The 12342-nt window shown below is 45.7% G+C and overlaps 1 protein-coding gene across 1 annotated transcript in view; it reads left to right on the forward strand.

Annotated features, from left to right (window-relative positions):
- Positions 1-320: 320 nt before the first annotated feature.
- Positions 321-12342, forward strand: part of DNAJC5B (DnaJ heat shock protein family (Hsp40) member C5 beta) — a gene marked incomplete at both ends in the record, with an annotated part of 46429 nt that continues 34407 nt past the window's right edge. The window contains one exon of the mRNA XM_082282022.1: positions 321-427. Within this exon, the coding sequence (XP_082138148.1) occupies positions 321-427 (107 nt within the window). The remainder of the gene's footprint in view (positions 428-12342) is intronic.

A 12342-nucleotide genomic window follows, 5' to 3' on the forward strand; every position in this document is an offset into this window, starting at 1 on the left:
CATAGCAAATTTACCTTTTCATTTCAGTGACAGCAACATCAAGCCTTTAATATGGTCAGTGCTACCCAACACAAAAGCTTCTGTTCTTTGGTTTTTGCTTTTCCATTTTCTCTTTTTTTCCTAATTGTAAAATATCTTACAGGACAGAGGATAACATAGAGGCGATTTTATTCTAGATTCACTTTCATGTATTTTAACCTTTTGCTGCCTGATTCAAATTTTTTAAAATGAACGATAAGAAATACTATCTATAAATACTTACAATGTCTGGTATTTTAAATTATGTTCTACATTAGCAGCTTTGGTAATGCACTGCTATCATGGCTGAACAAAGGCAACGTGCTTTGTCAACGTCAGGTGAAGCATTATATAAAATCCTGGCACTAGAGAAGGGAGCAACACATGATGAGATTAAGAAGTCCTACAGGTATGTAAAATGTGCTTTGCAACAGGTCTAAAAATGCTTATTTGTCGGGCATGATTATGATGGTAAAACTTTTTGAGTTACCTGCACTGTAGACATTCATTGTGACAATGCTTTCTTTTTTTTAATTTGTGAGCCTGAAAAGAATCAGAGATGATGCAATACGAATCTGCTAATTTCATCCCACAAGCAGTCTGTGATTCATCTGAAATGTTTTAATCTAAGTGAATGAGAGGTCAGACTGTTGGGATAAACTAACATGGGGTATTTTAATACTGCACACAGTTCTTGTGTTAGCATCTTTCCTGAAGTATGTTGAAAAGCAAAGCCAATGCTTTAATGATAATTTGAAAACTTAGTAAGAGACATAAGGAGTTCAATCAGTTTGTCTTGTCAGAAAAGAAAAAGATTATTTAGAAGAAGAGATAGATTTAGAAGAAAAGAAAAGGATAGATTATTTGATTATAGTGCCTAATATCCTTGAAGGGGAAAATTGCTAGGTGTGACATAGTTGTTCACTTTATGAAGGCAAGCATAACCAAAAGCAGTGCTTGGAATCTGAAAATGATTTGAGCTGACAAAGAGGTTTTAACTGTGAGGGTAACCAACTACTGAAAAATACTGGCACAGGAAATGGTAGTTTCTCTATTGAAAAAGAAGAGAGGACATTAAGACTAGTTTGAGTCAAGTACAAGTTATCAAAATGGTGGTAAATATTTTTTCGTTGAAATGTAACAAGACCTAGAAGTAAGACCAGAAGATTTTATGGATAATTTTGCCCTTAAATTTGTTCAGTTGCTATTGAAAGAGAAAGAAATTTAAATGTCATGTGCGAAGTAGATGTTCTTGACACTGAAATATGTCAGACATGTACTTGCAGGTTTAATAAGTATTGTAAAACTTTTATTACAGGATCAATCTGGGTGTTGTTGGTTGCACTGTATTACCAGGCAAACTTTAACACAGCTCACTTTTCCTATCAAATGTAAGAATATATTTGAACTCAAAAAGGGTTTATGAAATGGATCTACTTGCATCATTGTTTAGTTTGAATTTTGGCAGGACTCTGTCCTCCATGTTTTTGAACAAATTGCATTTCTCCTGTGTTCTGTTCCTAAAGGCGCATGTTCAATGGAGGCAGAAGTAGTGAATGTCCAAACTCTGCATACCATAGAAGGAGAACTGTTGACATCCCACAGTTCTGTTGTCTTGCATAATTACCACTGGGAAAAAAGCATGCTATGGTATCAAATTCACTTCTGACTTGCACCTTCTGTGTCCCTGTAGTATAGCCTGGCTGCAGAAATCATCTTCTGTTACAGTGGGGAAACTGCAACACGCATATCAAACAACGAGGCCCGTGGAAAGAACATATATATGGACTGATTCTTGATAGCTGTTTCAGAGGTGTTTATTTCTCCAGCCACATGGCCGGGGCTCTGCCGAGGAACTGAGGCAATCACAGGACCCGAGGGTCCTTGCCCAGGCAGGGGAACACAAAACAACCGATGGGAACGAGGCTGAGCAGGGGCAGGGAAACCCCGTGTGTCCCCTCAGGGCCCCTCTCCCAGGGCTACATGGCAGGGGGACGGTCCCAACATTTCACCAGTTTATTTTTAACAAAAAGAGATTTAAAACTTAACATTGAAAACAACTGGATAAACATGAGATAACAAGGACAGTTTCAAAACAAAACAAGCCACCCTCCTGAGTCTTTAAATGTCCAAACAGATTCACAGAACATCTTAAGGCTGACAGAAGGGAGATGTGACTCTCCGGGCATGCTTTGTGGGGAAACTGAGGCAGGAGAGGGTTTCTTCCATTTGTACTTGTTGGAACTCTAAACAACACTAGTTAATTTCTTCCCTCCCCCTCTTCATTCTCCACTAGGCATTGGAAAGGGATTTTTGGGGAAACAATTGGTAAAGGCATGGTTTTGTGAGGGAAACCATGGGGTGTAAAACGGATTAGGAATACAATGGGGGTAATAGGATATAGGGTAAAAGGGAAAGGTGGGATTAGGAAAGGGAGACTGTAGGGGGAGCTTATAATGGAGATATTGTCTAACATGACTACAATTTTTAGCATATATACTGCCTTTTACAGAAACACCATCAGGCCCAGTGACCTCTGATGCTTGTAACCCTTTTCTACCTTGTATAATTTTGAACTCCACCACCTCTCCATCTCCCAAGTCTGGGATGCATTTTTCAGGGTTATTCTTTTTAATAGCAGTTCTATGAATGAATATGTCTTCCTGGTTGTCACATCTCGTTATAAAACCATAATTTTGTTTAACATTATACCATTTTACTATTCCTAAAACCTTGGCCATGATGATTTTTTCCTTTTTCCGAGTGGCTGCTGTTTTCTGTCTCGCTGCGTTTTTGCTTTCTCTTTTGTTTTCACTCGCTCCCGTGTTGGAATTGTCAGGGCTGCTGGGGCCGTTGGGGCTGCTCGTGCCTGCGCGCTCTTCCCGGGGTCGCATTCGGGACCGCACGGGCCGCGCTGGGCCGCGCCGCTCAGCTCCCTGCGCGCCGTCACCTCAGCTCTCAGCTGCGCTGCCGCTGCCTGGGGCCGCACCCACGTCTCGGCCGGGCCCCCAAGAGGTGACCCCCCTGTGCCCTGCTCCAGCGCACGTTTCAGCTGGGTGCGGCTCTGCTCTACCGCCAGCCGCCGCCTGCGCGCTGCCCCTCTCAGTCGGGCGTTCACGGGGCTCGCTCCACCACGCACTGCACGGAGCTGGGCGGACACTGCCGGGTTGCCCTGCTCCCGCAGCGCCTCGCTCCGCTGCCGACACTGCAGCTCGCACCGCTCCACCCGCGTGCGGGAACTGCCTCGCTGCTGCTCACAGAGCACTCGGTCCACATGGCCTGGGTCACACGGACTCTGAGGCAGGCTTCCCTTCACCAAGACACAGCTGACATTGCTCAACAGTCTCAGTAACCAGATAATATTCAAGATAATATTCTTCCATTGGCATATATTTTGACTCAGAAATTAACTATGTCCAAACGGTCTTCCAAAAGTCTTTGGTAAGAATCAGATCCCAAGAAACAGAAAAAGTTCTTAAACAACCATGCCAGGAAGTGTTTCAGTTCCTTTTGAGCTTGAATTAAGCTAAAATTTACAAATCGTTGTTCAAGAACCTTTTCAAGTTTAAGATAAATGTCCATATGCGGCTCTGAGAGCCAAGAGTCTTTCCATAGTTCCTCCATAATTTAGAGATGGAACAGCAAAACAAAAACAACAAGAGAAATTCAGAGTTTACTCACAAATCAGTCACTGTCCTTAGGGATCAGGGATCGCTCTGCTCACATTATCCACCATTTGTTACCGTGGGGATTCTGTAACACGTGTATCAAACAACAAGGCCCGTGGAAAAGAAATATATATGGACCAATTCTTGCTAGATGTTTCAGAGAGATGTTTATTTCTCCAGCCGCATGGCCGGGGCTCTGCCAAGGAACTGAGGCAATCACGGGACCCGAGGGTCCTTGCCCGCGCAGGGGAACACAAAACAACCAATGGGGAACGAGGCTGAGCAGGGCCAGGGAAACCCCGTGTGTCCCCTCAGGGCCCCTCTCCCAGGGCTACATGGCAGGGGGAGGACGTCAACAATCTTCTGTACCAAATGTAATGTTTTCCGGTTGCTTTTACATTTAATTTTCTGGAAATCCCCAAAGGAGAAAGTTGTCATGGAAGAATGTAGAACGGAATTAACTTTATTTAATGCTGAGTATGAATATGGATGATTTACACAGTGATCTATGGCAAAACTGACAGTGGTGCTTCCTCCATCTTTATTAGTAATTAGAGAAAAAAAAAAGACTGCTTGTAACTATAGTGGAAATATCAGAGGGATTCACTTTTAATGGAGTAGCTGTAAATATTTGCAAGATAAAATGATGAGTCAGTCTCATAGAATTGCTTTAATTATAATTTAATTTATGCTAATCCAAAAATCTGCTGCTGAAATGGTATTCTTTAGTACAAGGTGTAAAACCAGCCATACCTGATTCTGAGCTTCCTGCCATTATTAATTAAGTCACTGTTAATCATACTACCACAGCCCAGGGCAAAATTTGCTTTTTAATAAACATGACAGACATGACTGTGATTTTATTTGGAGTTTGGCACACTCTAATTTATCAGGGAGTAAAGCTAATGGGCTTCTAATCAGCAGAATTTCAAAGGAGATCTGTTTATCTTCAATATAATACAAAAATAATTTTAGAACCTTTTTTTGGCATAATAAATTACACTGTTCTTCGACTTTTGCTTTCCTGTCTGACAGTGAATTAATATGCAGAGAGATACTGGATTTCTTGTTTTTGTCAGAAGTTTCAAAACACCCTGTTTGATAGACTACTTACAAGAAAATCATGGAGTCATCCAGTGGTTTGTGTTGGAAGAGACCTTAAAGATACCTAGTTCCAACCCTCTGCCCTGGGTTCCTCAGACTAGAGCAGGTTGCTCAAAGCCTCATCCAATCTGGCCTTGAACAGTTCCGGGGATAGGTCATCCACAGCTTCTCTGAGCAACCAATTCCATTGCATCACCACCCTCACAGTGAAGAATTTCTTCCTAATATCTAATCTAAACTTTGCCTCTTTCAATTTACAGCCATTGCCCCTTGTCCTATCACTACACACCCATGTAAAAAGCCCTGCTCCAGCTTTCCTGTAGGCCCTCTCTAAGTACTGGAAGGCTCCAATTATGTCACAGTAAAGATTTCTCCTTTCCAGTGTGAATAATCCAAATTCTTCTGGCCTTTCCTCTTAGGAAAGGCACTCCATCCTGCTAATTATCATGGTGTCCCTCCTCTGGACTTGCTCCAAAAGGTCAACACCTCTGTGACAGAGTACATTGGTAATTAAGAATTTTATTAGAAAATGTGTACAGCGCTCTTAATGCTACTTAATTACTACCAAGCAAGGAGGGATAATGGCTTACTCATGCCTATGCCAATGGCCTGTGCTACTCCTGATACAGCCTCAGGGTCCACCCAAGGCTCCCCACAGCCACAAGAGGCAACAACACCTATGGTCCAGGAAAGGGAATGAAAAGCATTGGAGAATGCAGGCATTGATCCCGCTGCCTCTCACATGCTAAGTGAGCGGTCTACCACATGAGCTAAATGCCAACCATACAGCCTCTGCCTGAGGTCCTCTCCCCTCCCAGGCACCCAGCCCTGACCCAGGATGCCCTGCAGCAAAGTCTGGGCCTCCCAATGACCTCACTATCATACCACCACCCCCTCACTCACTTTCCTGCTGGAGGTGATCCCTGACGACTTCAATGCTCAGAATCACCATCCCCTGCCCAAGGGAGTTTTCACTCAAAACTGCTGGGGGAATGGGATTCCCGAAATCAGACAAGAGCTCATGACCAGGCAGCTGATTATGGGGAACCTCCTGGGCAGGACCAAAAGGCAGCAGTGCCAGTGCAGGATGTGGGCCAGAGACAAAAGAGCACTCCTTCGAGCCGGAGTTGAACCAGCGACCTAAGGATGGCCATGCAAGGGAGCCTACAGTCCTCCGCTCTACCAGCTGAGCTATCGAAGGAAGCATGGGGACATGCCCAGGACCTCGCCCAGCACACACTCAGACAGCACTTTTCCCAAGCCACTGGGCACCATCATGCCTCTATTGCCACATCCTGCTTCAAACAGCCTCAGCTCCAACACCACAGCACCTCGCTCAACACTTTAGCCCATCAATCATGCAAAACACAAACAGGAAGGCTCCATAAGTTCCTTGGATGTCATCTTTTACAGATGGACTCTCTTCATGTCCACACAGAGTTTATCCATATCCTGCTGCATTTTCCCTTGATTCCCTTTCACTGTGCTGTCTTTTGCTCTCTGCTCAAGCATAAGACAAAACAAAATTACAGCCATTCCTCTGTTCTGTAACAGAGTGCTGGAATGTCATGTGTAAGTCGTCTGAACCTCTCTTTCTGCAAACTGAAAGCACCACTCTCCTCAGCCCATCCTTAAAGAGAATTCCTTGAGATTCCACTGAAGTTGCTCTATTCCACTGATGTCGTTTTCTGTACTTGGCTTGGTACTTGAGAACTGTCAAAGAGGGAGAAGATCAATTCTTCTGTCAAAATGCCCATGGTACTCTTGATACAACCCTGGATGTCATTCTCTGCAAATCCAGGGCACACCATAAATCTTCCCACAGCCTGCAGAGAATAGATGGATCCCTGACAAAGGGCCCTGTGTCCAAGCAAGGGGAATGAAAAGCATTGGAGAATGCGGGCATCGATCCCGCTGCCTCTCACATGCTAAGCGAGCGCTCTACCACTTGAGCTAATTCCCCACCCTGCAGCCACTGCCTGAGTTCCTCTCCCCTCCCAGGCTCCCAGCCCTGCCCCAGGATGCCCTGCACCCAAAGCCTGGGCTGCCCAATGGCCTCACTCTCATACCACCAACTCCATTCCTGCTGGAGGTGACTGTGGACAACTCCAGGGCTTGGAACCACCATCTGTCACCAAGGATTCACCAAAAAATGCCTTGGCTGGTCATCTACCCAAAGCTAGACAAGAATTCTTGGTTGGACAGCCCTTTAAAGGGCCCCCTCCTGGGCAGGACCAAAAGGCAGCAGTGGTACCAACAGGGTGTGGGCCAGAGCCAAAAGGTCACTCCTTCAAGCCAGGGTTGAACCAGTGACCTAAGGATGGCCATGCAAGGGAGCCTACAGTCCTCTGCTCTACCAGCTGAGCTATTGAAGGAAGCATGGGGATGTGCCCAGGGGGACCTCAGCCAGCACACACTCAGACACTACTTCCTGAGCCACTGTGCACCATCATGCCTCTGTTACCACATCCTGCTTCAAACAGCCTCAGCTCCAACATTACGACACCTTCTTCAACCCTTTTGCCTGTCAAATCATGGAAATCCGACAAACAGAAACACTCCACAAGCTCCCTGGATGATATCTGCTAAAGATGGTGTCTCCTTATTGTCACACTGAGCTTATCTATATCCTGCTTGCATTCTCTTTGCTTTCACAGTCTTTTGCCTTCTGGTCAAGAATCGGACAAAAATATAGCCATTTCTCTGTAATAACCTGCAAGCCAGAAGGTCATGTATAAGCTCTCAGAACCTCTCTTTATCCAGGATGAACATTCCCATTTTTCTCAGCCCATGCACACAGAGGAACCTCTCCAATCCCTGAGACTCCTGATGCTCCTGATGGAGCAACTGAGGTTGCTCCATCTGTGTAGGGCATCTCAAAACTGAGCACACTACTTGAGATATTTGACATCTGTGAAGGAAATTCATACATAGCAGGTCCTCTGCTAAACTGCTCTTGCTACTCTTGGAACACCCACAACATAAGAAAGGACACACCCCTGACAAAGGGCCCTGTGTCCAAGCAAGGAGGAATGAAAAGCATTGGAGAATGCAGGCATCGATCCCGCTGCCTCTCACATGCTAAGCGAGCGCTCTACCACTTGAGCTAATTCCCCACCCTGCAGCCACTGCCTGAGGTCCTCTCCCCTCCCAGGCTCCCAGCCCTGCCCCAGGATGCCCTGCACCCAAAGCCTGGGCTGCCCAACAGCCTCACTCTCACACCACCAACTCATCCACTCACATTCCTGCTGGAGGTGACTGTGGACAAGCCAAGTGGTCAGAACCAACATCCCCTGCCCAAGGGTTCACCTAAAAATGCCTTGGCTGGTCAACTTCCACAATTCAGACAAGAGCTCACAACTGGGCAGCTCATTATGGGGAGCCTCCTGGGCAGGACCAAAAGGCAGCAGAGCCAGTGCAGGATGTGGGCCAGAGCCAAAAGAGCACTCCTTCGAGCCGGAGTTGAACCAGCGACCTAAGGATGGCCATGCAAGGGAGCCTACAGTCCTCCGCTCTACCAGCTGAGCTATCGAAGGAAGCATGGGGACATGCCCAGGACCTCGCCCAGCACACACTCAGACAGCACTTTTCCCAAGCCACTGGGCACCATCATGCCTCTATTGCCACATCCTGCTTCAAACAGCCTCAGCTCCAACACCACAGCACCTCGCTCAACACTTTAGCCCATCAATCATGCAAAACACAAACAGGAAGGCTCCATAAGTTCCTTGGATGTCATCTTTTACAGATGGACTCTCTTCATGTCCACACAGAGTTTATCCATATCCTGCTGCATTTTCCCTTGATTCCCTTTCACTGTGCTGTCTTTTGCTCTCTGCTCAAGCACAAGACAAAACAAAATTACAGCCATTCCTCTGTTCTATAAGCTACATCTAAGTGCCACAAGGTCATCCTCAAGTCCTCCAAACCTCTCTTTCTGCAAACTGAATGTGCCCGCTCTCCTCAACCCATCCTTATAGAGAAATCCATTGATTCCTTGAGATTCTTGGTGGCCTGATGTGGCCTGAGGTTGTTCCATTTCATTGATGTCCTTTTCTGTACTGAGCTTGATATTTGAGAACTGTCAAGCCATCTTGGTTTAAGTCAAGGGGGTAGACACTTTAAAATTAGTTACCTCCCATTTATTTTTAGCCAATCCCCTTCCACCAATAAGTAGAGATGAACACAAGTAGATATAAGTAAAAAATAACAGTTTACCAAAGAAGCAAAATAGCAACAGGCAAGAAAAATAACAGTAATAACCACTAGTTACAAAGTTGTTAAATCTTACAGACTCCCTGGGAACAAAGAGAAACAAAAAATGGCGGAGAAAACCCCCCTCCCAAGATGGCGCCCTCCATGAACAATCACATGTGGAGAGACAAAGATGGTGGCAGCTCTCCCCCTTCTTTCAACTACATGTGGACAGAGAGAACTAAAAGAGAGAAAAAACCCCAAAACAACCCAGATACCAAACCTCCACGATCACAAAAACTGCCCCCAAACAACAAGCAACAAAGAACAAGGACAAAACAAAAAGAAAACCTAGAGTCCAAAGCAGACAAACGCTCCTCCTATCTCTCTGGTGGTATCGGCTCTGTCAAAAAATGCACTCCAGCAGCTGGAACTCACACCAGCTGGAACTCGTAGAGAGGCTTCACCTTTTCATGAGGAGGCAGCCAGCAGGGGTGACTCAGACTCCATGCCTTCCCACTTCCATTAGGCACTGCTGGCAGGCTGGGGCAACCATGTAGTCTGGGGCTGTTCCACTTCCCTTGGCGCGATGCTGTGACTGTAGACTGGTATTTGTGAAATTTGCTTTGAAGCAGTCCAGGAACACAAAATGTGGCTCCTTGGAAACCTGCCTGAAGCAACCCTCTTGGGAAAGAAAACAAAAGAAAACCAAGGGGAGCCTCCACCTATGCTACCTCAAGGCTCTCGCTGAGAGAATGAAACAGAAAAGCAAAAGCTAAGAGGTAATAGAGAACTATGCCTGAGAGATCCTGGCTTTTAAGAGACCTGGCAATGCCCCAACCCTGCAGTTCCATTTCCGGCCACAAGGTTTTCAAGAGACAGTAACAATTTTGGGCACTGATAGATATGGAATACAATAACATTTTGGGTTACCCAGGACATAAGCAAAGAAGGAGAAAACCGATTGATCCATTAAACTGCCCATAGTGCTCTTGATGTCATCCTTCTTTGTAAATCCAGGGCACACCATAGGCCTTGCCACGGCCTCCCTAGAGGTCAGATGGATTCCTGGCCAAGAGCCCTGTGTCCAGGCAAAGGGAATGAAAAGCATTGGAGAATGCGGGCATCGATCCCACTGCCTCTCACATGCTAAGCGAGCGCTCTACCACTTGAGCTAATTCCCCACCCTGCAGCCACTGCCTGAGGTCCTCTCCCCTCCCAGGCTCCCAGCCCTGCCCCAGGATGCCCTGCACCCAAAGCCTGGGCTGCCCAACAGCCTCACTCTCACACCACCAACTCATCCACTCACATTCCTGCTGGAGGTGACTGTGGACAACTCCAGGGCTTGGAACCACCATCTGTCACCAAGGATTCACCTAAACATGCCTTGGCTGGTTATCTCCCACAACTTAGGCAAGAGCTCATGATTGGGCAGCTCATTATGGGGAGTCGCCTGGGCAGGACCAAAAAAAGGCAGTGATGCCACAGGGTGTGGGCCAGAGCCAAAAGAGCACTCCTTCGAGCCGGAGTTGAACCAGCGACCTAAGGATGGCCATGCAAGGGAGCCTACAGTCCTCCGCTCTACCAGCTGAGCTATCGAAGGAAGTGTGGGGACATGCCCAGGACCTCGCCCAGCACACACTCAGGCACTACTTCCTGAGCCACAGGGCACCATCATGCCTCTGTTACCACATCCTGCTTCAAACAGCCTCAGCTCCAACATCACAGCACCTTGTTCAACCCATCAGTCATGCAAAACTCAAACAGATATGTTCCATAAGCTCCTTGGGTGTCTTCTTTTACAGATGGACTCTCTTCATGTCCACACAGCTTACCTATATCCTGCTGCATTTTCTGTTGATTCCCTTTCATTCTGCTGTCTTCAGCCCTCTGCTCTAGCATCACATAAAGGACAGCATTTCCTCTACTCTGTAATCTCCTACAAGCATGAAGGTCATATCCAAGCTCTTTGATTCTATCCTTCAACAGTCTGAACAGTTTCACTGTTCTTGTTCATCCATGTAGAGGAATCCTTCCACTCTGTGAGGTTCTTGGTGGCCCTCCACTGAGATTGCTCCATTTCATTGATGTCCTTTCCTGTGTGCAGGATCACCTGCTCCTAAGCATCCTGATGGCCTTGTTCTGAGGTCACTGCACATGGTCCATGTGTGTCTTCTACACAGAGGCACAAAGCTGGGCACTGACATGGCTTTATTTTTCAGGAAGTTAAACATCACACAGCTGATCACTCAACCCCTTCCCCACAGTGGGAGTAAAATTCACAGGGTGAGAAAAATGTGGTTTAATAGGGCAGAAAAGAAATGGAAAGTGAAATAATAATAATAGTAATAACAAAAACAACAACAAAAACAACAATAACTCTAATATTAATAGATCTAAAATATACAAATTAAGTGATGCACAACACAATTGCGTTACACTCAATGAATGATGCCCAGTGAGTTCTTGAGCAGCAGCTCCCAGCCATCTTTCCTCCTAGTTTATATACTGAGCATGACACCGTATGGTATGGAATATTCCTTTGGCCAGTTGGGGTCAACTGTCCTGGCTGTGTCTCCTCCCAACCCCTTTTGCCCCCCAGCCTCCTTGCTGGTGGGGTGGTGTGAGAAGATGAAAAGTCCTTGACTTAGGATGAGTACTGCTCAGCAAGAACTAAACCATTAGAGTGTTATCAATATTATTCTCCTCCTAGATCTAAAACACAGCACGGTACCAGCTAGTAGTAAGAAAATTAACTCAATCCCATCTGAAACCAGGTCAATATTTATGCCTTATTCTATACTGTTTATGTCATGCCCAGGTCCCACACTTTCCAGTACATCTTTTCTGGTCTTTTTTATATACGTATGCAGACATCATTCCCTTAGCTTACAGACCATCCCTCTAAAATGTCAGTTGAGTCTACTTATCCATGACTTTGGACTCCTCTTTAATAGTAGTCCTTCAGGGCAGGAGAGATGATGTATGATGTTGGACTGTTGCATTTTGAAGACAGTTCTGGTTCTATCATTGCTCCACTTATCCTGGTCTAATCAAAATTCATTTCTCATAGATTAATAAATCTAAATTTTTATTGTAATAATTTTGATATGGCATATAGCAACCATAGTAGAGATGCTACACATTATTATATAGCAATTAATATAATACAATTCAAATCATTGCCTCACACAGAATCAAATCTCCTTGAGGCAAAGGCATCGTACTTCTCCATCCTTCTGCATTACTCACCAAGTGCACCCAGGTTCTTGATCAAAAGCAGTATCATGGATGTGTTTGCCTTTGCCTGAAGGAGGAATAACCCAGCCTGTCTTTTGCAGCATAATTTCTATGTGCA

The sequence above is a fragment of the Coloeus monedula genome, assembly GCF_965178545.1.
Source record: "Coloeus monedula genome assembly, chromosome: 1".
Taxonomy (NCBI): domain Eukaryota; kingdom Metazoa; phylum Chordata; class Aves; order Passeriformes; family Corvidae; genus Coloeus; species Coloeus monedula.